This window comes from Oncorhynchus tshawytscha, linkage group LG28, assembly GCF_018296145.1.
Source record: "Oncorhynchus tshawytscha isolate Ot180627B linkage group LG28, Otsh_v2.0, whole genome shotgun sequence".
Taxonomy (NCBI): Eukaryota; Metazoa; Chordata; class Actinopteri; order Salmoniformes; family Salmonidae; genus Oncorhynchus; species Oncorhynchus tshawytscha.
This window is the reverse complement of record NC_056456.1, coordinates 21,647,050-21,672,984: the sequence shown is the minus strand read 5'-3', so window position 1 is coordinate 21,672,984 and position 25,935 is coordinate 21,647,050. Positions and strand designations below refer to the sequence as shown.

General features: G+C 42.5%; 2 protein-coding genes across 3 annotated transcripts in view; both read left to right on the top strand.

Annotated features, from left to right (window-relative positions):
* LOC112226918 (cadherin-12-like) overlaps positions 1 to 8,651 on the top strand; it is a 34,911-nt gene extending 26,260 nt beyond the window's left edge. The window contains exons 9-12 of the mRNA XM_024391588.1: positions 4,975 to 5,096; positions 5,242 to 5,356; positions 6,912 to 7,163; positions 7,930 to 8,651. Of these exons, the coding sequence (XP_024247356.1) occupies positions 4,975 to 5,096; positions 5,242 to 5,356; positions 6,912 to 7,163; positions 7,930 to 8,462 (1,022 nt within the window). The 3' untranslated portion in view covers positions 8,463 to 8,651. The remainder of the gene's footprint in view (positions 1 to 4,974; positions 5,097 to 5,241; positions 5,357 to 6,911; positions 7,164 to 7,929) is intronic.
* A 6,103-nt stretch (positions 8,652 to 14,754) lies between these two features.
* LOC112226916 (cadherin-18) overlaps positions 14,755 to 25,935 on the top strand; it is an 81,197-nt gene continuing 70,016 nt past the window's right edge. For both annotated transcript variants that reach the window (XM_024391587.2, XM_024391586.2), the window contains exon 1: positions 14,755 to 15,085. The gene's annotated coding sequence lies outside the window, so the exon portion shown is untranslated. The remainder of the gene's footprint in view (positions 15,086 to 25,935) is intronic.

Genomic DNA, 25,935 nt, shown 5'->3' with positions numbered 1-25,935 from the left:
TAATCAGGGCAAGGTGTCTGGTAACATGACTGAATACAAACAGTGCAGCTATTCCCTCCGCAAGGCTATCAAACAAGCTAAGCGCCAGTACAGAGACAAAGTAGAATCTCAATTCAACGGCTCAGACACAAGAGGCATGTGGCAGGGTCTACAGTCAATCACGGACTACAGGAAGAAACCCAGCCCAGTCACGGACCAGGATGTCTTGCTCCCAGGCAGACTAAATAACTTTTTTGCCCGCTTTGAGGACAATACAGTGCCACTGACACGGCCTGCAACGAAAACATGCGGTCTCTCCTTCACCGCAGCCGAAGTGAGTAAGACATTTAAACGTGTTAACCCTCGCAAGGCTGCAGGCCCAGACGGCATCCCCAGCCGCGCCCTCAGAGCATGCGCAGACCAGTTGGCCGGTGTGTTTACGGACATATTCAATCAATCCCTATACCAGTCTGCTGTTCCCACATGCTTCAAGAGGGCCACCATTGTTCCTGTTCCCAAGAAAGCTAAGGTAACTGAGCTAAACGACTACCGCCCGTAGCACTCACATCCGTCATCATGAAGTGCTTTGAGAGACTAGTCAAGGACCATATCACCTCCACCCTACCTGACACCCTAGACCTACTCCAATTTGCTTACCGCCCAAATAGGTCCACAGACGATGCAATCTCAACCACTCTGCACACTCCCTAACCCATCTGGACAAGAGGAATACCTATGTGAGAATGCTGTTCATCGACTACAGCTCGGCATTCAACACCATAGTACCCTCCAAGCTCGTCATCAAGCTCGAGACCCTGGGTCTCGACCCCGCCCTGTGCAACTGGGTTCTGGACTTCCTGACGGGCCGCCCCCAGGTGGTGAGGGTAGGCAACAACATCTCCTCCCCGCTGATCCTCAACACTGGGGCCCCACAAGGGTGCGTTCTGAGCCCTCTCCTGTACTCCCTGTTCACCCACGACTGCGTGGCCATGCACGCCTCCAACTCAATCATCAAGTTTGCGGACGACACAACAGTGGTAGGCTTGATTACCAACAACGACGAGACGGCCTACAGGGAGGAGGTGAGGGCCCTCGGAGTGTGGTGTCAGGAAAATAACCTCACACTCAACGTCAACAAAACTAAGGAGATGATTGTGGACTTCAGGAAACAGCAGAGGGAACACCCCCTCATCCACATCGATGGAACAGTAGTGGAGAGGGTAGCAAGTTTTAAGTTCCTCGGCATACACATCACAGACAAACTGAATTGGTCCACTCACACAGACAGCATCGTGAGGAAGGCGCAGCAGCGCCTCTTCAACCTCAGGAGGCTGAAGAAATTCGGCTTGTCACCAAAAGCACTCACAAACTTCTACAGATGCACAATTGAGAGCACCCTGGCGGGCTGTATCACCGCCTGGTATGGCAACTGCACCGCCCTCAACCGTAAGGCTCTCCAGAGGGTAGTGAGGTCTGCACAACGCATCACCGGGGCAAACTACCTGCCCTCCAGGACACCTACACCACCCGATGCTACAGGAAGGCCATAAAGATCATCAAGGACATCAACCACCCATGTTCACCCCGCTGTCATCCAGAAGGCGAGGTCAGTACAGGTGCATCAAAGCTGGGACCGAGAGACTGAAAAACAGCTTCTATCTCAAGGCCATCAGACTGTTAAACAGCCACCACTAACATTGAGTGGCTACTGCCAACACACTGTCAATGACACTGACTCTACTCCAGCCACTTTAATAATGGGAATTGATGGGAAATGATGTAAATATATCACTAGCCACTTTAAACAATGCTACCTTATATAATGTTACTTACCCTACATTATTCATCTCATATGCATACGTAGATACTGTACTCCATATCATCGACTGCATCCTTATGTAATACATGTATCACTAGCCACTTTAACTATGCCACTTGGTTTACATACTCATCTCATATGTATATACTGTACTCGATATCATCTACTGTATCTTGCCTATGCTGCTCTGTACCATCACTCATTCATATATCCTTATGTACATATTCTTTATCCCCTTACACTGTGTATAAGACAGTAGTTTTTTTGGAATTGTTAGTTAGATTACTTGTTCGTTATTACTGCATTGTCGGAACTAGAAGCACAAGCATTTCGCTACACTCGCATTAACATCTGCTAACCATGTGTATGTGACAAATAAAATTTGATTTGATTTGTTCAGTTTAATAAATATATTATGGACACTTACCACGCTGCGCATTGGTCCGATATTTCGAACTCCTCGTCAGAGGAAGAAGGAAATTGTTACAGAACTAACCACCACCAACGGACCAAGCAGCGTGGTAAACAGGAGCACAGGGTTCTGGACTCCTAGACTTGGGAGGAGATATTGGACGGCAAGGGACCCTGGGCACAGGCTGGGGAATATCGCCGCCCCAAAGAAGAACTGGAGGTAGCGAAAGCTGTGCGGCGGCGATATGAGGTAAGGCAGCGCAACAGGCACTGTTGGGGGGGCACACGGGGAGATTGGCAAAGTCAGGTAGGAGACCTGAGCCAACTCCCCGTGCTTACCGTGGCGAGAGAGTGACCGGGCAGGCACCGTGTTATGCTGTGAAGCTCACGGTGTCCCCAGTGCGCATGCATAGCCCGGTGCGCTACATCGCAGCCCCCCGCAAGTGTCATGCGAGAGTGGGCATCCAGCCAAGGGTGATTGTGCCGGCCCAGCATGTTTGGTCTCCGTTACGCCGTTTCGGCCCAGGGTATCCTGCGTCGGCTCTGCATGCTGTGTCTCCGGGGCGCTGGGAGGGTGCAGTTCGCCCTATGCCTGCGCTCCGCACGTGCCGGGCGAATGTGGGCATTGAGCCTAAGGAAGAGGTGCGAGTGGTATGCACCAGAGCTCCAGTGCTCCCCCACAGCCCGGTTCAACCTGTGCCTGCACTCTGGAGGGTCCGGGCTAAAGTGGTCATCCAGCCTGGAGGAGTGGTGCCGAGGCTGCGCACCAGGGCTCCAGTGCTCCCCCACAGCCCGGTCCTTCCGGTGCCTCGTCCACGCACCAGGCCTCCTGTAGGTCTCCCCAGCCTGGTGGATCCTGTGGCAGGCCCACGCACAGGCTGTCTCTCCATCTCCTCCCTCCAGGTTCTCCCTCCTGTCCGGAGCTGCCAGAGCCACCCTCCTGTCCGGAGCTGCCTGAGCCGCTCCCTCCTGTCTGGAGCTGCCAGAGCCACCCTCCTGTCTGGAGCTGCCAGAGCCGCCCTCCTGTCTGGAGCTGCTGGAGCCGCCCGTCAGTCGGGAGCAGCCGGAACCGCCCGTCATGTCAAGAGCCGCCGGAGCCGCCCATCAGTCAGGAGCCGCCGGAGTCGCCCTTCACTCCGACAGCTGCTGGAGCCTCCCGCCTGTCCGACGCTGCCGGAGTCTCCCGTCTATTCGGGGCCCACTGCAAGGGTCCCCAGTCCGAGGTCGGCAGCGAGGGTCGCCGCTCCAAAGGCGCCACTTAAGTTGGCCAAGACTATGGTGGAGTGGGGGCCACGTCCCGCGCCAGAGTCGCCACCGAGGACAGATGCCCACTCAGGCCCTCCCCTATGGGTTTAGGTTTTGCGGCCGGAGTCTGCACCTTTGGGGGGGGTACTGTCACGTCCTGACCTTAGTTCCTTTTTATGTTTCTATTTTAGTTTGCCTCCCAATCAGAGGCAGCTGTTTATTGTTGTCTCTGATTGAGAACCATACTTAGGCAGCCTGTTATCCACTATGATTTGAGGGTAGTTGTTTTCTGTGTTTGATTTTTTTACCATACAGAACTGTTTCGGTTTTCATTTATTTCTCTCGTTCTTTTGTATTCTGTGTTCAGTTTAAATATATTATGGACACTTACCACGCTGCGCATTGGTCCGATATTTCATACTCCTCGTCAGAGGAAGAAGGAAATCGTTACAGTGCAGCAACGCTCCCCATCCAACCTGACAGAGCTTGAGAGGATCTGCAGAGAAGAATGGGAGAAACTCCCCAAATACAGGTGTGCCAAATTTGTAGCATCATACCCAAGAAGACTTTAGGCTGTAATCGCTATCAAAGGTGCTTCAACAATGTACTGAGAAAAGTGTCTAAATACTTATGTTAATGTGATATTTCAGTTTTTTACTTTTAATACATTTGCAAACATTTCTAAAAACTGTTTTTGCTTTGCCATTATGGGGTGTTATGTATAGATTGATGAGGAAAAACAACAATTTAATCAATTTTGGAATAAGGCTGTAACGTAACAAAATGTGGAAAAAGGGGTCTGAATACAAACCGAGTGCACCGCGGCCGTATTCACAAAGCCTCTCAGAGTAGAAGTGTTGATCTAAGATCATTTTTTCCCTTTTAAATCATCATGAACAAGAGGGGGGCCCTGCTCCTAGATCAGCACTTCTCTAAGACTTCTCTGGAGCAAATAACTTGGATGGAGTTTGCAGTAGTTCACCTACACCATTCTTTTGGCACCATCTAGTGGAATTGACTTATACTCATAGTAATGCAGACTGACAGATTATACTGTATGAACTAATGCTATTTCTCCACTGGAAGGGCGGGCTTTTTATATGGGAAGCTTTTCAATTGGAAAAAAATAATTAGCATGATAAGCAAATTGCCCAATACTATCAACATATTATTAATATCTTATAATTTGTCTGTGCTGCCATTTGTTTTTCTATTATTTTTTAAATTATTTTTTCAATGGCTTTTAAGTGTTGTGTTATTTCATTGTCAATTTCATATTGATTGAATGAGGCATGCAATTCCAAATGCAAACAGAGAGTGTCACTGTTGCATATTTCATCAAGCTAGAATTAACATGTGCCCAATAAACCACAATACTGATTGTTTTAAAAAGCAGTTCAGACATGATAAGAGAAAGGGCTTTTGCAATGCTCACTCATTTGTGATGCTCACTGAGGTCCACTATGTGCATGGTGTATTTATTATGTGTTGTATGATTACTGTTTTCTTTGATTCTGCAGACAACCCTCTCCTATCCAACAAGGTCACAGTCACAGTCAATGTGCTGGATGTCAACGAGTTCCCTCCGGAGCTTGCCGTTCCCTTTGACACTTTTGTCTGTGAAAATGCAGAAGTAGGCCAGGCAAGTACAGTTCCACTGTGAGAAAGACTGTGTGCGTGCATGGAGTGCCGGTGCGTGTGAGAGAGAATGAAAGAGAATTATTGTGATAAATAGTTTCTCCACTTGGTTCTACGCCTAAAGTTGAAAGCTCTTTGTGCTTTGCCAGGTAATTCAGACCATCAGTGCTACGGACAAGGATCTTCCTGCTGTTGGACAGAGGTTCTTCTTCAAGTCCCCTAGGGAAATCAGAAACCGGAATTTCACCGTGCGAGACTTTGGAAGTAAGCCATATTTTTTCCCTCCAGGAAAAGAAAGAGAGAGAGAGAGAGAGAGAGAGAGGGAGAAGAGAGAGAGAGAGAGAGGCACGTTCAATAAGGATATTTTTATAGAAAGTTTCTTTATACAATAATACTATACAGGGACTATCTATTATGATGCAGTGCCAGTGACTCACTACAAATCTTTTTCCTTGATACTAGCTCCCTACAATATCCACAAACAATTGGTATTGTTTAGAGTTTTTGTCACGACCTAGGGGATGTCAGGCACTGCAGCCCCCACAAGCCCCCCACCCCCCTAGGAAATGATCTCTAAAACAACAACATTTTCTCTCAGCGTCATGGCAAAATGTGTAAAATAGCTTGACATTTTATTTTTTCGAAACTGCACTACGCCACTGATACCAGGGTGCAAACATCCGGCCCACGAGGGTGTCCAATCAGGTCCGCGTGTGGTTTGAGTAAAAAATCAAATGAAGTCAGTATACTTTAAAATGACTAAAATCAATTGAAACAAACTATTTGTAGATTGTGCCCAGCTCGCTAATAATCACCAGAATGAAAGCTAGACATAGAAAATTCCCAGAACGATGGAAAGAGAACAATTATTTTCCAATTTGATGTAGAGGAAAGGCCTCACTGAAGTCTGAGTGCGGCACATCGGGGCAAGATGAGTTTGACACCCCTGCCCTAGAGCCTTACCATCTCACCAACCTCTGTTAGTATTTTTCTAACACAATAACGCATAAATACCAGGCTTGATTCAGAGGGACAGCAGCGCTCATGGCAATCGCAGAAAACAGGCACAAGGTGTGCTTTAATGGCTCCTACTTGTCAAGTGAGATCTTTGTCCATCCAGGCAGAGGGAGGCTGTACAGAGTCAGTTCACAACCACTATCCTGGTGCTGGAGAGGAGAGGAGGCAGGGCACATCTCGACACTTCATCTCTGTATAGCCGTAAAAACGGCAGGCCTGTGTTTGTTTCTCAGAGCCGTGCATTGTGCTGCTGGCCCTATTTGTTTTCTGTTGTACATTCTAAGTACACACCTTCACCTTATTTCAAATAAGCCGAAAACCAAAACGGTAAAAGTGACATTTCAGATACAATTATACATCTCCCCTGAAGAAACGTTTGGCTTGATAAAGGTCGGGCTTAGACATCAGCAAATGCATGTAGCCCAAGACCGGCAGCGTTGTAGATCTTTAATCCAGGCCCCTATATTCCTCCTGGAACGAAGAGGATTAAATAAGAACTAAGGAAGTACTGCATGTATGTACTCTCAGTTGTATTACAAGTGAACACTCTCTGATGGTCTCTCATTTGGTTTTCAGACAACACTGGGGGGATCGTGACCAGACAGACGTATAGGATTTCAGTCAGATATTTAGAGTTAATCGTTAATGGACGTGTGGGGTTTCAGCCATGTTGGGTTAATGGTTGTCATTTGGTTTCCAGACAACACTGCGGGAATAGTGACCAGATGTCTAGGGTTCCAGGGTGGATTTATTGATTGATTTGAGACATGTAGGGTTAAGGATTGTGTCATTTGGTTTCCAGACAACACGGCGGGGATAGTGACCAAGCGTGTAGGGTTCCAGAGGCAGGTCCAGGAGTACTACGTGATACCTGTGGTGGTGGAGGACAATGGCTATCCAGCCCAGAGCAGCACCGGCACCCTCACTGTCCGAGTGTGTGCCTGTGTGACTGAAGGGTCACTCCTGTCCTGCACGGCAGAGGCAGTCTTCCTACCAATGGGCCTCAGCACCTGGGCAGTGATGGCCATTTTACTGTGCATGGTCATACTCCTGGGTAAGTCCTGTCTATCATTCAGACTGCGATCCTGGTGCAGAGGCAGAGTATTTCTGAACTTTTCATCTGACACCTTGAGAATGAGAGTAATAATGATTACACCAAGTATTTATTTCCAGCTACAGTATAAACTCTGTAAATGCAATTAATCAGAATGTTAAACTGTATCATTTTACACTAGGGGGAGCTGATGTCCTAACGTACAGTAACTTCATTAAATTGATGTCACAATTTGAAAAATGGCCCTTGAAACAGTCCCATAATCATAATCATACGTATAGGTCGATTTAGCTCATTTTTCTTGGTCTGGCCATTCCCCCCTACTTTTTCCTACTACAGTATCTCTTGCTGTTGCATAACACAGTGAGCACTTCATTAGTATGGAGTAGGCTGCTGTGCTGTAGTCTCTACTGTCTGCCATTGGGAAAGAGGAAAAGGGGAGGGAGGGGGAGATGAAAGCCAGGTGAAACAGCCTTTCATCCTGTCTCAGTACTACAATAGTGACAGATAGCGTGTCAAAAATGGATCACGGCTGGCCTCAGGCTGTGATTATTTTAAGTTCTCCTGCTGAAAAAAGATTGTCTGGAGAAATAAGGAAATTAGCTAATGGCTCCTAACACATGACATCCCACTGTCTCTCTTCCCATACCCTCCTACAGTACCTTGAAAGGCTCTTGAAATGCACGTCAATGTATATTTTCACTGCAGTACATCTATGTATGTAAAAGATAACACACTGTGTGTGCTTGGTTCTTTTATGGTGTAGCGATCTTTGCACTCTATGTCGGCCTGAGACGGCAGAAGAAGAGGGAGACGTTGATGTCATCCAAGGAGGACATCCGGGACAACGTGATCCACTACGATGATGAGGGGGGCGGCGAGGAGGACACCCACGCCTTCGACATGGGCACTCTGAGGAACACCAAAGCCATCAAGGAAAAAATGCTCCGCAGGGGCACAGGGTCAGAGGTCACCGCCCAAACTGAGATCAATGAGTCAACCCCCACCACAGAGGGCAGCGCAGACATCATCAGGGACTACATCCACCAGCGTCTCCAGGAGAACCACCTGGGTTTCTCTGCTCCGCCGTATGACTCACTGGTCACGTATGCCTACGAGGGGGATGGGTCGGTGGGCGAGTCTCTAAGCTCCATCGAGTCGTGGATGGCAGACGGAGGAGAAGACTTCAAATACCTCAGCGAGTGGGGGCCACCCTTTCAAACTGTAGCAGGGATATTAGACAAAGACAAAACAGATCCTCCCGTGGCGGAAGTGGAGGAGAGCCGAGAGTACTTGTGAGGACAAGACAAGCAGAAAAAGACTAATGTGTTACTTTTATGGTAGATTTGTTTTTAAAGACAATGGGAATAAAATCAAGCCTTTCCGTTCAGTTTTAATAATATTTTGTGGTGGTTGTTATTGTTGTTTATTTAGAAGACAGAACATTTGAAATGTTTTATTAAAATAAACTTGATAACCCTCTCTTAAGTGCCTCAGGAACTGCTCTGTTTGTATGTAACTAAAAAGTTTGCCCGAATATCCAGAATCTACAAAATGTCTTTAAAAAAAAGTATATTTAAAAGAGTCCCTCTCAACCATCCTCACATAGGCCGGCTGCACTCACACAATTGTGCTAAACTTGGCCTTTAGACAATAAACCTTCAAAAGCATGCAATTGTGAAAAACTCTTATCCTTGGATTCTGATGACCGAGCTCGAATTGACGGTATTGCTAATCACAATAGGCAAATTGTTTCCATCGAAAACAAGACCCAACCAATGGGACTTGTTTGTCTCATGCATCAGTGAGGAGCTACACATTTTCATCCCCTTCTATTCTTGTCAAATTAAATGTCAAGTGATTTTTAAATGTCAACTGCAGTGGCATCTTTTATTGTAATGCAATTCTTGTTGAAGACCATGAGGATGAGACTATCTGGAGAAATACAAGCTTTCGACTTAACCACACACAAACTGCATTAAGCAGTCGGATGTGTACATTTACTTTACAGCAAGTCAGCAGGGTAAGCTCAGACCGTTTCAGAGCATTATTTGATTTGTTCATCTACAATATGTTTAACATATTTCAATGTAGGCCTATGTTGATCTACCTAAATGCATACATTAACAAAGAACATGTTTCCTTTTGAGTTTTGATTCATATCTCCTACGTTGTTATAATACTAAACACACAATCCTTGAGTAGGCAAGTGATAAACAGTTAATTGTTTTAGCGTGTGTTTTATTTGTTGAAGTAAGCAAATAGGTTGTGAACCTACACGGAGTGTACAAAACATTAGGAACACCTTCCTAATATTAAGTTGCACACTCTTAAGCCCTCAGAACAGCCTCAATTAGTCTGTGCATGGACTACAAGGAGTCGACAGCGTTCCACAGGAGTGCTGACCCATGTTGGCTCTAATGCTTCCCACAGTTGTGTCAAGTTGGCTGGATGGCCTTTGAGTGGTGGACCATTCTTGATACACAAAGGAAACTGTTGAGTGTGAAAAACCCAGCAGGGTTGCAGTTCTTGACACAGTCAAACCTGTGTGCCTGGCACCTACTACCATACCCCGTTCAAAGGAACTTAAATCTTTTGTCTTGCCTATTCACCCTCTGAATGACACAAGTACGTACACAATCCATGTCTCAATTGTCTCAAGGTTTAAAAATCCTTCTTTAACCCATCTCCTCCCCTTCATCTACACTGATTCGTGGATTTAACAAGTGACATCAATACGGGATCATAGCTTTCACCTTGATTCACCTGGCCAGTCTATGTCATGGAAAGAGAAGGTGTTCCTAATGTTTTGTACAATCAGTTTATTGAAGGTGACATAAAAAGATTTACGGTAATTCCTTTTTTATTGTACTGGTAAAAACAATATGGATGATTTGTAAGTGTGTGGCTCAACATATCCAATATCCACACACAGCGTATTTATTCTACTCCCAGAGAGCAACATGACATACACGTTGACCCTAATCAACATGTCATCATACTAAATCATTGTTATGTTATTCACATATACAGCAGTAACCCCCAGGCCAGAGGCAGCCACACCTCTGGAAGTGAGAACATGGATGAAGACATCATCATCAGGCTGCTAAACTACCGATACCCCCCACTACACAATATTATGTTCCTTGCTCACATGCTGGGGCCTTTATTGGCCATCCCAATTCCATGCAAAGACATTCATTGTGGCTATTTAAGAAAATCTCTTTTTCCTCAACACTATACCACCAGCAGAGGTCTAGAATTACTGTGTTTTATTCAGGCAGTTGAAATAGCATTTTCTGAGGAATTCCCTTCTCTATGTTGAAATAGATAGATCATAAAAATTTCCTCTTTGATGAATCCTCCAAGATGCTAATTACATGTGTGCTTTCTTTCTCTTTCTCCACAAAACCACTTATTTTGTCCACTTGTTGGCAAACTGTCATTTCCAATGCATAACGAGCACAACATCAGAATTCTTCTTTTAACTACTTTAACTAGCTCAATAAGAATAATTATGGAAAGCAGGGGCTGAATCTTGACATCTTATTGTCTCAGTTATCTTGTGAAGATGATTGTTGCATGTTGACTCAATGTATAGCTTTGAGATATAAGGTTAATTGGGGGGGGGGAATCTGTGTATCTCTTGGGGTTCCTACTTTTTAATACTTCATTTGTACATGGATAACTCACTCTCTGGTAAAATATCTGGAAATACTGTAGCCTTAAATATATTAACAGTTGCATAATGTCTTAGTGCTGTAAGTATTTTTTTATTTATTGTTAATACTATTATAAACTGAAGAACCCTTCAATACTCCTTCAAGGTTATTTTCAGAGATTTCGTGAAATAATGATTCAGGTCAAATCCTGTTACTCTACTGTATTAGATTTTTGAACAAAAATAATGACCCAGACAAGACATTGATTAAGTGCTTTTAGATGAGCATATGCTACAGTACACATACACAGTAGCCTATACCCCCATTAAAGTCCTTTCCCCATTCTTCTCCCCAAGTGAAGTATATAATTCGTAGTTTTAGCTTCCAGGGGAAAGTAATGTACTTTGTCGAGACAAAAAAGGGCAAATTATAAAACCCCCTCAGTTTGTGAAACAGGATTTAGAAAATGGATTGCTGTGCCTTCTTTTGATTCATAATGTATTCATGGAGGTAGCAGAGGAAGTCAGACCAAGCGAAAACAAACCGGAGACAGTCATAGTAATGTGTTTTACTCCTGCTGTTTTCAGCCACCTTTAGCTTATTCATGGGTAAACAATTATGAAGAACGTGAGACGCATCAATGTTTGCATGGGCTTATTGTTATATTTGTCTAAATTTCTACATGACCTGAAGGCACACAGTAGGGAGTTACATTCTGTTTTGTATCAAATGGTGAATGATTTCAAGACTATTTTCCCTAAGGAGGACTACAGTATTTCCTAAGGATGGTACCAGTCAGTCCCCTTCACACCCTTTGCATTTCAAATAGATTTTTTTAGATGCTCATGTGCATCAATTTGGGTGGTCTCAATGGTATACATGCTGCAGTTTTTTGGGGGGTGGGGGGTTGCCAAATTTCTCTACCAAACTCTGCCAAATTTCTAATTGGTGTAATGTAATCCAATCAGTACAGTAGCAGCAGCCTCATATTGATTTTCTTGTTAAATTGAGTCCTATTACAGTTTTTTTATTCGCTTTGGTACAATTTTCACAAGTATGTGATGAATAAAAAAAATACTCTTAGTACAAATAGGTAACACTTGTAACGCAGACAGCCTTACATTCAAAACCTTTAATTGTGCGTTCATTTTGTTTGTAGACATCTTTCCCCACAGAACCTTTGATCCAAAATATATGTTTAATGCGAAATATAATGAGTACATTGGTTTAATCACAAATGCACAACATAATGATATTATATCTTCTCATTTTAAAAACCATTTAATCCAATAGCAAAACGTGTAGTATGCTACAGTACTATTAAGTACAATACATCACACTGTTTTCACATTAGGCACCACTCATAAAAAATGAGTGAACATCACATTTCCATAATATCTATTCCAGGTGTGATCAAAGGTGTTATAATCTTTCACAGTGTAATCAAGTGAAAGAAATGAAAGAAACAAGGTTTAGCAGGCACTAGTTTGCATCAGAATTGCAGTAAATATCTTTATTGTTCATGCACCTGGGGAAAAGCCATGTCTGACCTACAGTAGCAGTCATAAATGTGGACATACCTACGCATTCCAGGGTTTTTCTTTATGTGTACTATTTCCTACACTGTAGAATAATAATCCAAATAAAGAAAAACCCTTGAAGGAGTAGGTATGTCCACATTTATGACTGGTACTGTACATTATACTTTGTGTTTCTACTTTACAGACGTACATTTTCATTAGGTACACTGAACAAACATATAAACGCAACATGGAACAATTTCAAATATTTTACTGAGTTACAGTCCATTTAAGAAAATCAGTCTATTGAAATAAATTCAATAAGCCCTATCTATGGATTTAACATGATTGGTCATTTTTACCTTAAAAGAAAAGGTAGGGTGAGCCTCCCGAGTGGCACAGTGGTGTAAGGCACTGCATCGCATTGCTTGAGGCGTCACTACAGACCTGGGATTGATCCCAGGGTGTGTCACAGCCGGCCATGACTGGGAGACCCATGAGGCAGCGCACAATTGGCTTAGCGTCGTCCGGGTTAGGGGAGGGTTTGGCCGGGATTTCCTTGTCCCATCGTGCTCTATCAACTCCTAGTGGTGGGCCAGGAACCTGCAAGCTAACTATGGTCGCCATCTGGACAATGTTTCCTCCGACACATTGGTGTGGCTCTCGACCTTCGCCTCTCCCGAGTCTGTAGGGTAGTTGCAGCGATGGGACAAGACTGTAACTACCAATTAGGGAGAAAAAGGGGATTTTTTAAATAAAAATATAAGGTAGGTGCTCAGATCAGAAAACCAGTCAGTATGTGGTGTAACCACCATTTGCCTCATGCAGCGTGACACATCTCCTTTGCATAGAAGTGATCAGGCTTTTGACTTTGGCAGGTGGAATGTTGTCCCACTCCTCTTCAATGGCTGTGTGAAGTTGCGGGAACTGGAACACGCTGTCGTACACTTCGATCCAGAACATCCCAAACACGCTCAATGGGTGACTGGTGAGTATGCAGGCCAAGGAAGAATTGGAAAATGTTCAGCTCCCAGGAATTCTGTACAGATCCTTGTAACATGGGGCCATGCAACATGAGTTGATGGCTGGGAAATGAAAGGCACGACAATGGTCCTCAGGATCTCATCACTGTATCTCTGTGCATTTAAATTGTCATTGATATAATGCAATTGTGTTTGTTGTCTGTAGCTTATGCCTACCCATACCATAACCCCAACACCACCATTGGGAACTCTGTTCACAACGTTGACACCAGCCAACCATCCACCCACACATCGCCATGTCTACCATCTGCCCGGCACAGTTGAAACTGTGATTGTTGTCATTGTATTGTGTGACAAAACTGAACATTTTAGAGTGGCCTTTTATTGTTCCCAGCACAAGGTTCACCTGTGTAAGGATCATGCTGTTTAATGGATTATCTTGGCAATGGAGAAATGCTCACTAACATGGATGTAAAATAAGCTTTTTTTTGTATATGGAAAATTGGACATATGGGTGTCACGTTCTGACCTTAGTTATTTTGTTATGTCTTTGTTTTAGTATGGTCAGGACGTGAGTTGGGTGGGTTGTCTATGTTAGTTTTACTATGAGTTGCTATTTCTGTGTTTGGCCTGGTATGGTTCTCAATCAGAGGCAGCTGTCAATCGTTGTCCCTGATTGAGAACCATATTTAGCGAGCCTGTTTTATATTGTGTTGCGTGGGTGATTATTTTCTGTTTTCTGTTCTGTGTCTGCACCAGCCAAAACTGTTTTCGGTTGCCGGTTTATTGTTTTTGTTCTGTGCTCAAGTTCTTTATTAAAAAATATGGACACATACCATGCTGCACCTTGGTCCTCTTCTTCTTTCACCATCGACGACCACTACAATGGGACCAAAACTTTACATGTTGAGTTTATATTTGTGTTCAGTGTAGTTCTCCAAGTTTGTAGTAGACAAAGCAGTTTACATGTCAAATCTCTAGGTTTACCAAACGTTTAAGTGATCATCAATTAACAGCAGTGGGCTTAAGTAATAGTAAAATGTCTTTAACAAAAGAGAAGAGAGTCAAATTAAAAGAAACGTGAGCATTGCACTGTGAAAGGCAATTACTTCATATGAACATGTATGGCAATGTGAAACATGTACAGTATTTCTAGATGACTGTATGTTTTGTGTGTGGTACTTAGTCAACTACCTTTTTGATGATCTGTTTACAGTTTTGAACTGAGTTGTGAAAATGTACCACATACTTGTGAAAATTGCACCAAAGCGATAAAAAAAATCAGTATTTTCCATCAAACCCAATTGATTACACAACAGTAGTGGGAGTGCAAGAGCACAGCAGTCTGAGTGTGTGTGCGAGAGAGGGGGGTTAGAGAGAGGGACAGAGAGAGAAAAATAGAGCAATAGAGAGGAGAGAGGGGGGACCGAGAAAGAAAGAGAGTGAGAAAGAGGAGAACCAAGAGCAAGAGGGGGAGAGAGCAGACTGCCAGAGTCATGTGCTGTCATACTCTTCTTTTCCTCTGTATATTTAAACATTTTCTTGTAATGGACATTTTTTCCTGTTTGTGGCGGTGATCAAACGAGGACAAGGCACATCCCTAGGTCTCGTGGGTGACTGGAGCTCTGGATTTGTTCATTCTTTATAGCATCCTGAATGCAGCGTGTGCATTGCATTCCTCTCTCTGCCTGTGGTTTCTGTACCTGAGTCACGCGCCTTTGAGATGGAGCCATGAGATTTCAATGAAAGTGAAACAGGTAGGGCGGAACACTCCTGAGATTTTCTAGTTGATAGAAAATGTTGTTTTCAGTTACTTTTAAAGAATGTTTTGTGTGGGACTGTCAAGAGAGCTATTTCCGGCTGAGGGAATTTTCACTCATAAGGGATGGCTTTTGTTGTGTTGTCTTATAAGAGACATTGAGAGGGGAAAAAATATGTTTTATTGTCACATACATCGGATAGGCATGGAATGTACAGAGGACGCGGTGGAGAAGACCGACAATAACATGTAAGAGAGGAATTCAGAAGAGGCAGTAAAAAGTATTTAGAAATGCTGTGTACAATGAGGGTCTTTAGTGATGAAGCAATTGAAGTGAAAACAGCCATTTACATTAACTGACAGACTAGTGAGGAGCACATCAAAAAGAAACATCAGAGGGTAAGGGCAGATAGCTCACTTAATTCAGTTTCAGTTCGCATGGCTGGATAACTTCAAGGTTCTGAGGCTGTCGATAGGTGTGTGTGTGTGTGTGTGCGTATGTGCACATGCGTGCGACCAGGCATGTGTGTGTATTGGCAGGGTGGTGTACTACACTCTTATGTATTTCATTATAATGTATGCTTGTGTGCACCTTCATTCACAGTGTGAAAACACAAAATAATTGGTGAATATATACAGGCAACATTTAATTATGCTTACTTAGTTTCTCAGCAATATCCTGGAAATACCTCAGAATAAAGTGTATCCTAAGTGTTAATTGTACAGCTAGGTATGACTCATTGGGGCATCAATAACCTCTATTCCAAACAGGTATGGAGTGCTCCTCTGTCTGTTGAGGCTCTTAGACTGGATGCACCAGCACTGACAGCTGCAGCTGGCTTGTGAATCGCTTTTCACACCGCATAAGGCAGTATACCCAGAGAGGAAGAGGCGAAGCGTGAGGGTTTTTACTCTGCCCAAAATCTGTCCACGTTAAGCAGATCATTCACTGTTCAGCTGAGTTTTTATATGGGGGGCAATAAGAGAGAGTTGAATTTAGTCAAGATAAAAATGTATATTTCTATTTTGATATGTGAGGCTTATTTGATCTAATGGAAGTTTCATAATGATTCGGTTGTTACTAGTGTACTGATATAAGTAGAACACGTGACATCCCAGAAACCTTAAAGAAAAAACACTTTATATCGGAGTTGTCCCTGTTGAAGTCTATGCATATTCATGAGGCTAGCATCTCACTCTCCATTGAATACAGGCGGTTGATGTCAACACCCCTCATTGAATATTCAAAAAAGTATTCAAATAACAAGATGTATCCACCAGTTTGACAGCCCGCTGTTCCGCTCTGTGGACAATGAATCTCATTGTTATGGTGGAGACACAAGCATCTCATAATTGTATCCAGTATCACTGGTATACCTCAGACAGACAACAGGATCTCAAATCATGTGGAGAATGTACTGTAGAATAATGGAGGGATATTACACCATCTGTAATGTGGCCAAAAGTAGTGCACTTTATAAGGAATAGGGTGCCATTTGGGACACAGGCATCATATAACAGTCTAACACCTACTCAAACCAGCCTCGAGTGATGATTCTCTGGCCTGACCTAACTGACTGTTAATGAAGTTGTCCACCATTAAAAGTGCTGTGGGTTTGATCACATGTGGTTTTTATTTGACTTCAGTTGCAGCTTCTCAGCATGACAGCTTAGAGTGTAAATCTCCCTCTGACATCTGAGGAGGAACTCTACCAATTGACTGGCAGTCCAGAGAAATACCCACCATAATAAACTAGTTTAGCACATTTTGGGAGATTAGCAGCTCAACAGCTTTCATCTCCCATCTTAGCAGGTTTGGTTCAATCTTACCTTTTATCAGCTGTCTCTCAGTAGAGTCCCATCTTCTCTCCAGAACCCATCAAGCAGCTGTCTTTCTGTTTCTTTGGGATTTTGGCAATGAAGCTCTATCTACTGCCCCAGCTGAACTAGTGGATACAATATTTATGTTTCTGTGTCCAGTATGAAGAAAGTTAGAGGTAGTTTCTAGCAGATACCCATAGACTTCCAGTCATTGCGCTAACGCTAGTTAGCATTGGCTCGTGAAACTACCTCTAACTTCCTTCATAGTGGACACAGAGAAATAAAAACGGCATTCACTAGTTCATCTGACTCTGGGGAAGTAGATAAAAGGATTCATTGCCAAAATCCCAAAGTATCCCTTAATGAACAGCAGCTGTTCTTTTAATATGTTTATAATGGGGACAATTCCACTGTCATTTAGCTCACAAAGTAGTTCAGAAGCTGTCCTTCAGGAGAGGGTAGGCTAAGGCACAAACGTGGACATCTCAATATTACAGTATGCTGATATGCAGACATCCATCTTTACAGCACTGTCTCATCAGGGTCTGCAGTTGAGTAATGACTATGTGTGATGAGGCTCAGACTGGCATTGTACTCAAGCCCCAAATCCTAATGACCAAAGGTAATTGCATTGGGGATAATTGCTAGACACTTTCGTAACACTTTCATGTTAACATCATGACGTGTGGATAATTGTCAGACTTATCAGTCATAACATGAAAGATCTGCCATACAGTTGATAACTATTATGTGCTGTTATGGGATATGTTACTAAAATGGGAAGACCATTTTGATATTGACAGATTGCATATATTGCTATGTTGTACTTAATATGATTTATCGTACTGCTATAGTTGGTATATGACCTGTTACTTTGGCTGCCCTGTTTCTGTCCAGCTTTGGCAGCTCCACTGGCATTCCTATATAATATTAAGGCATGCTCTCCAGAGTATTCCAGGCAATTATGGCCTACCAGGAGTGTGCTCAGCAAAAGTAAAACATTTGCAGAGGTAACATTTACACAACAGACAATCCCAAACCGATCTGGTCATTTCAGCAACATTCCAAAATGGTGTTTAAGTAACACACATTTCCCATTCCCTAGGATAAACCAACAGTGGTGTAGTCTAAGAATAGATACTGTGTGCAACTTGAATGCATAGTGCGTCATATTCGTCTTGGATGTTTCAAGGTAAGCTTCATTGTCGAATTGTGTGTCGGTTACTAGCATGAACATGCATGTGTATAGAGGGATACATGATTATATTCCATTCACATAGTCCAGAAACTATGACTTGTCTCCCTATGGCTCTTCTTGACACATCTAGTAGAATGATTTTTACTAGAATGATGTGGATTAGTACTCATGTTTTTAGACAGGCCTAACTAAACTAACACAGCCACCCATCAAACTGCAACAAAAAAACTCTAACAAAACCAAACAGACATCAGGTCATTGTGTGAGAACACATTGAGAACAGAGCAACATGAAGAGAAAAAAATAACTCCCTTGCTTCAGCACCACTACACCCACAGCTTCCCAGGCACCCAGTCAGAATAACAACAGATTGATGCTGATGCCGCCTGCCAGTTATCTGCTCTTTAGCCACTCTATCACTTACTCAGAAAGGCGCCCTGTCACTGAGAATGTCCACAGGAATATTTGATGGACCTATACCGGTGATCCCAGACAGCGATGAAAATGTGGCCACAGAAATAACAAGCTGATGAGATAGAAGACTGTCAAGTCTCTGTAAGGCTCCATTCCTCCATTCCTAATTTATCTGACACCCCAGTGTCAGAGGATGAGGGAATGTAGGGTGACAGGAAATTGGAAATAATATAACAGTCCCCAAATGTTGAGAGCAGTTTGGTGGATTCGGAAGGGTTATACGTTGGTAGCTCCTGAGGAGAAACCTAGAGCGAGCACACTTTTATGTGCAAAGAGAAGTACGAAGCATATGAAGTTGAGTGAAGAAGAAAGAAAGGGAAGTTATGATGGGAACTCTATGTGATGTAAGTGGCTCACTGAAGTGCTCAGAGTCAGTGGAGGAGAAGAAAGAAACTTTAAAAGAAGTTTCCATCAAATGCCTGATGCCGTTTCCTAGTTTAGCTTGAAATAGAGAGAGAGAGAAATTATCTCAGACGACAACCTACCTCATGGGAAGGGTAATTTGGAACGATTTTAACATTACAATGACCCGTCAGATAGATGATGTTCTAAGATACTGTAGTAAATCTTTAGTAAGAGATGTGTTAGTATGTTAACACAGGGAGAGGAAAATGAGTTACCCTTCTCTAAACTTTGTAGAGAATCAAATAGAGTTCCAAGATGTAATAATATATTGCCCTGCTCAACTTTGCCATTCAAATAACGGTTGTTAGTGCTTTACCATGAGCTCAATATAGTAGATATGATTTTCTGGTTGCCCCCTATATCAGAGCCCAGCTTGTGCTTTCTTGAACCCCTGCATGCTTGAGCGTCCCATGATGTTGACCTTGCAGTAGTTCTGGCCCACTAAAGTGACTGCCTCACCGAGATTAATGCCACCCCTTTTGTAATCTCAGTCACACACCACCACTACCAAAGCCATGAAAATAAATGCCTAGTATCAGTGCCCATTCGTCATCTTTGACTAATGCCCAACTGTGGAATTGCAATGTGACATTTATTCACAATTTCAAAAGATAAGAGAAGGCTCTACCATGTGCATGCCCTCTTCTAAATTGCCAGCTGCCTAGCTGCCTGGAAAGAAAGTGCATTTCTGGATGGAAAATGAGCACGGGGGAAAGCTTTCATCACTAAACACATTGTAATGCATTCATTTAAATTACTAAAGCCCTTGTCAAAGCTTAGACAAAGACGACATGAGCCATGGTATAGATACACAGGCGTATTGCATATAATTACCAAGGCCAGGAGTTTTTGTTGTTGTCGCTGACTATGAGATGAGGAAAACTATGGGCCACACAGTGCAAATATCACCTAGTATAGTTCCAATGTTCCATTTGGAAGATATTACATACACTCTCTCTTTTCATAATTTCATAATTTCTGTAACTTGGCTCGTCAAATTCAAATGATTTGAAATTGTGATATTTAAGTCAGTTAATGTAATTGATGTCTTCGTCTTAGGCAAAAGTCTCCCTGACACCATGTAACACTGATGCCGAATTAAGATATTGGATAATGGGACCTTGTCAGGTCCACTCATTTTAAAGGAATTACTGTCTCAAGGGCTTGGCTAAACCAGTTTGCATTAAACATTGATTTACTTGATGAGCGACCATGCTTTGTGATATGCTGATGTAGATGCCATGCAGTATCTTCATACATTGAAAATGCTTTTTAAAAAGGGCCTCCCAATAGTATAACCCTCTCATTCAATTATATGTTGCAGTTATAGTCTAACGCCTCATCATCGTGGATCAAAATAATTTCTAACATAACTCAAATCTGTGAATTCTTTAAAATAACTCATCCACCTGGTCAATTCATGTCAGCTTGACAAAACATTGAGGTGAGGGGAATTTAAGGACACCTTCCTAATGGTGTGGCACACAGACACAAAAATCCTTCTTTAACCTGTCTCCTCCCCTTAATCTACACTGACTGAAGTGGATTTAACAAGTGACATCAATAAGGGATCATAGCTTTCAACTGGATTTACCTGGTCAGTCTATGTCATGGAAAGAGCAGGCGTCCTCAATGTTTTAGACACTCAAGTGTATGTTTTTCATAGGTGAAGGTAAAAATAAAAATCTCTGTATTTTCTTTGTAAATCTTTTAATTATGGGAGTATCCATGAACAATTATGTTTGTTGAAGAGTATGTGTGTGTACAAACACACACACATACAGTACACACAATTGTATTCTCACTGCATAAAATGCTGCTTTTTGTCAGAGAAAAGCTATTTCTAAAACATTGTATACTATATTGATTAATTTCCTGTGACAAAAGTCACAATAAACATTGTGACAACCAACAACACACTGTGTGACATCCAACCCCGCGATTGGGCTGGTTGTCACAAGTGGACAGATTGTATTTGATGGCTTATAACGCCATGTTGGAATAAGATATGAGGATCAAAATGTTCCCCATTCCAACCCAGGACCTTGGTATTTCTCCTAATAATGAAAATAGTCTTGTAAGTTATACTGGTGCTGAGGAATACACACAAGAGTAAACAGTGTGACAACCAACCCCGGTCTCCCCTACAGTGTTACATAACTCAACCTGGGGCCCACCAACAGGGCCACTCATAATGTTGGCAGAGGTAAATAAATAAATGAGTCTGAAAAGATAAATCACCTCCCTATCCTTTGAAGATGTGGGTGGATACCGGGCATAGATGATGGATGGCATGGGAGTCAACTGTGAAGGTTTGATGACTTTGGGGCTCTGGTATGTAAACCTAGTTTTCCTCCCATAAGCCCTTTGTTTTATCACATTCTCAACTCTTTGCTTTCTTCCATGATACTATGCGCATCCCTCCCTCCCCTGTATTTTTTTATGTGCCGACACATTCGCTTTCATCTCAGTTAAAAATGCCCCATGGTCTGGAGGGGCTTCACGATCTTTGCTGCACATCACTCTTCCCTCCCTCCCATTCACTCTCAGTCTTATATTATTCATTAGGATTCCTTTAGGAGCAACACTCACCTATATTCAACCCTCTGCTTTGAGCTTGTTCCACCTTAGTCACTGATGCAGCAGATGTAGAGAGAGAGAGGGAGAGAGAGAGAGAGAGTGTGTGTGTTTAGTCAGCCAATCAGAAGCCCACTCCAGAGCTGCTGCAGACAAGTAAGGCAGCAACCTGGCGGATTGAGGAGATGACTCCACTGAGGTGGATTGGGAGCAGCAGTTGACAGATGGGGTGGGAAGCAAAATGAAGAGGGAGAGTCTGATCACAGCTCACTGTTCACACACCTTATCATCTGTTTGGAGAGGAAAGGTAAAGGGAAATTGTTCAGCACTTTCAATCCATCTCTGTTGTCATAGCCTTCACATCTGCTACTGTTTGTGCTTCTACTCCTGCTACCTCTGCTGTTGGATCCTCTGAAGCTGCTTTCGCCTGTGGTGAGCACTGCTGCTGTGAATAAGTGCAAGTTAATTTGTTTTATTCACGCTGCTTTAGAGCCTCTCTATACGGCCAGGGGTGTGCTAAAGCAAGAGCCCTGACGCCACATTTTCAATGGTTTTATTGTTTGAGCTTTAATGAGCAGTGGTGTCCTTTTTATTATCACCAAGGTATCTATCACATTACCATTGGACCTCTCCTCACTCATTGCTCCAGCTCTAAGATGGAACAGGAGAGTGGAACCCTGTGGAAACAATTTCACTGCTCCATGATCAATTCACTGCAGTCTAGCAATTGACTTTGTTAGTGCCTCAGAAGGTGTAGCTGGCGAAAGACCTGGAAAAGATGGCGGTTCTGCAAAAAATATCCACTTAACGTGTAGAGGAAGAATTGTAGTTTCTGCAAGTGCTGATTTGTATAGAATACATAAGCGTGTATGTAAGCTGCTGTTTTAAAATGCATTTGTCAGCTGCTGCTCATTACTTTTTGATTAGAGAGATCCATGCTAAATGTATGTATAATTCCCTCCATTGAAAGGCCAAAGCAATTCTCCTGAATTCCATTTAATCTACAGGGGGGAGGTTTAAGACTCACTGGGACAGCCTGTCTCCGCTAGCTAGATACCTCTTCACTAATGCCTTATGCAGTGGAGATGTCAATGTGCCAGACCCACATCAATTCTTCCCTTGAGTCATTCTCTGGACTCTACTAATCCTGTAATGAGCATTCATTCTCACCCTCAGCTCCTGAGCCTTACTAAAACAAGGGGTGGTCTTTCTTCCTTTCCTCTCCCTCCAGTCTCCACAGAGGGAAGAGAAAACCGGAAGCAAAGTCAAATGAGATTATTTTTGGGGAGCAAAAATCCCCTGCTAGGTTTTGTAGTTCTCAAACCCTGGGAGATGAGTTTTATGAAATACATTTCTGCGTAAATCCCATTTGACCATGGTGGTGGATCCATGGTGGTCCCATACTGTTTTACTCCCACTATAACCAGTGACAGTGTGTGTTCTAGTAAAGATAGCGAATGCATTGTCTACCAAAATATCATTATTGCCAAGCAGGACATAGCATTTAAGAAAGTGTTTCTTGATTGCAATTGTTAGATGTGTTAGCAAATGGCCAGATGAACAGAACATGACAAACCTTAGTCTTGAAGACCTACAGTATAAACTTCAAAATATAAAGCTGCAGTTACAGCAGGGTTGGGCAAACCTTTTGGCTCGAGGGCCTCATCAGGATGTTGAATGCCAGAGGGCCGCACAGATTGACCGATTTGTTTGTTAAAATCAATGATGATTGGGATCAGTGATGGATGGCATGAGTCAACTGAAGGTTTAATGACTTTGGGGCTCTAGCATGTAAACCTCTTTCCACCCATAAACCCTTTGTTGTATCACACAAATGTGTCTGCTTGCTTCCACAATAGTAGGCGCAACACTTCCTAGCCTTTGTGTTTAATGTCACATCACTCTTCCCTCACTCCTATATTATTTATTAGGATTCCTTTAGGAGCGACACTCGACTTAAAGCGAATTCAGCCCTCTGCGTTGAGTTTGTCCCTTACGCAGCTGATAGAGAAAAAAAGGGATTGTGTGCGAGAGTAAAACATTTAAGGAAAATGCTGAGATGACTATGTGCCAATCAGGTTTTAAAATGTCCCAGGCCACCAACCATACAAGGTTTTTGTTGAAATGAAAATGTAAAAACGACTTCAGGGCAATGTTATAGTATTCACGACAGTGTAACGGAATGTCTTAAAGCAGTACGTCAGTTATCTTGAGGCATTAACCTCTTGATGCTACCCATCCCGGATCCGGGATCGTGACTACGGCTCAAGCTCATTAGCATAACGCAAAATGTGAAAAAATATTCTTAGACATATTTAACCTCCACACCTACACAAGTCCAATAGCTCAAATGAAAGATAAACACCTTGTTCATCTACCCAGCAAGTCAGATTTCTAAAATGTTTTACGGCGAAAACATAGCACACATTTATATTAGACCACCACCGAAACAAAATGCAAGCGGCGGCCATTTTGTCCCAGAAAATATAAAATTTAAAAGTAGGATTAAAAAATAAATAATTCACTAACCTTTTGAAAATCTTCATCAGATGACAGTAATATTACATGTTACACAGTACATTTTTTTTTCAATAATATGCCATTAATATCCATAAATCTCTGTTTACAATGACGACATTTCAAAAAATGCTACTCAAAATGTCCGGAGAAATTATGATAGCTCGGACAGATAACGTCAGATAACAAGCAATAAACATGACTAAATATACATGTTCTACATATAGTTACAAAGATACACTTCTTAACCTCTTGAGCTTATGGCTCAATACTGCCCCGTTGGAGGAAGTGCGTGCCCATAGTAAACTGAAAATATTTTTTTCCAAAATTGCTAATATATGCATATAATAATAATTATTGAATAGAAAACACTCTAAAGTTTCTAAAACCGTTTAAATTATGTCTGTATGTAAAGCAGAACTCTCAGGGCAGCCTTTCTCCCAAACTCTCTCTTGTCAAGAGAAAAGTTGGGTCAACTTTGACGTCATCGCCCCCACCCTTCCCAGGCAGCTACCGATCTGGGAACAGTATGTATTTGTTCAGCGCGATGGGCGAAAATGCCCGGTTCACTCTCACATACATGCACTCTATTGCGCGCGGCCGATTTGGGGAACGTTCTTTTCCAATAGACACCAGTTGAAGCCGGTTCGTTTGTTCGCGATGATCATTGTTTTACATGATAAAAACATCATTTTGCTCGATTCTGCACTTAGTTTGACCAGTTTAGTCAACATATAATATGTAATTTTGAAGTTTGATTGCGCAAGAGTGCGGGACCAGAAGGAGCAGAAGTTATTTTGGGTGCATTTCAGCTGAAGCTGTTAGCATATGCTAATACAAAGACGCACAACTTGAAACCAAACGATGTATTGGGTAAGTATGACTCCTTCTACGTCTTCTGATCGAAGAACATCAAAGGTAAGGGAATATTTATGTGGTTATTTTGGGTTTCTGTGGACTCCAAACGTAGAGGAGACACTGCTAATATCTGAGCGCCGACTCATAGCATAGACTAGTGAACGAATTCTGTAACGTTAAAAATAAATGTAACACAGCGGTTGTATTAAGAAGAAGTGTATCTTTGTAACTATATGTAGAACATGTATATTTAGTCATGTTTATTGCTTGTTATCTGACGTTATCTGTCCGAGCTATCATAATTTCTCCGGACATTTTGAGTAGCATTTTTGAAATGTCGTCATTGTAAACAGAGATTTATGGATATTAATGGCATATTATTGAAAAAAAAAAAAAAATGTACTGTGTAACATGTAATATTACTGTCATCTGATGAAGATTTTCAAAAGGTTAGTGAATTATTTATTTTTTAATCCTACTTTTAAATTTTATATTTTCTGGGACAAAATGGCCGCCGCTTGCATTTTGTTTCGGTGGTGGTCTAATATAAATGTGTGCTATGTTTTCGCCGTAAAACATTTTAGAAATCTGACTTGCTGGGTAGATGAACAAGGTGTTTATCTTTCATTTGAGCTATTGGACTTGTGTAGGTGTGGAGGTTAAATATGTCTAAGAATATTTTTTCACATTTTGCGTTATGCTAATGAGCTTGAGCCGTAGTCACGATCCCGGATCCGGGATGGGTAGCATCAAGAGGGTATTAATACAACCGCTGTGTTACATTTATTTTTAACGTTACAGAATTCGTTCACTAGTCTATGCTATGAGTCGGCGCTCAGATATTAGCAGTGTCTCCTCTACGTTTGGAGTCCACAGAAACCCAAAATAACCACATAAATATTCCCTTACCTTTGATGTTCTTCGATCAGAAGACGTAGAAGGAGTCATACTTACCCAATACATCGTTTGGTTTCAAGTTGTGCGTCTTTGTATTAGCA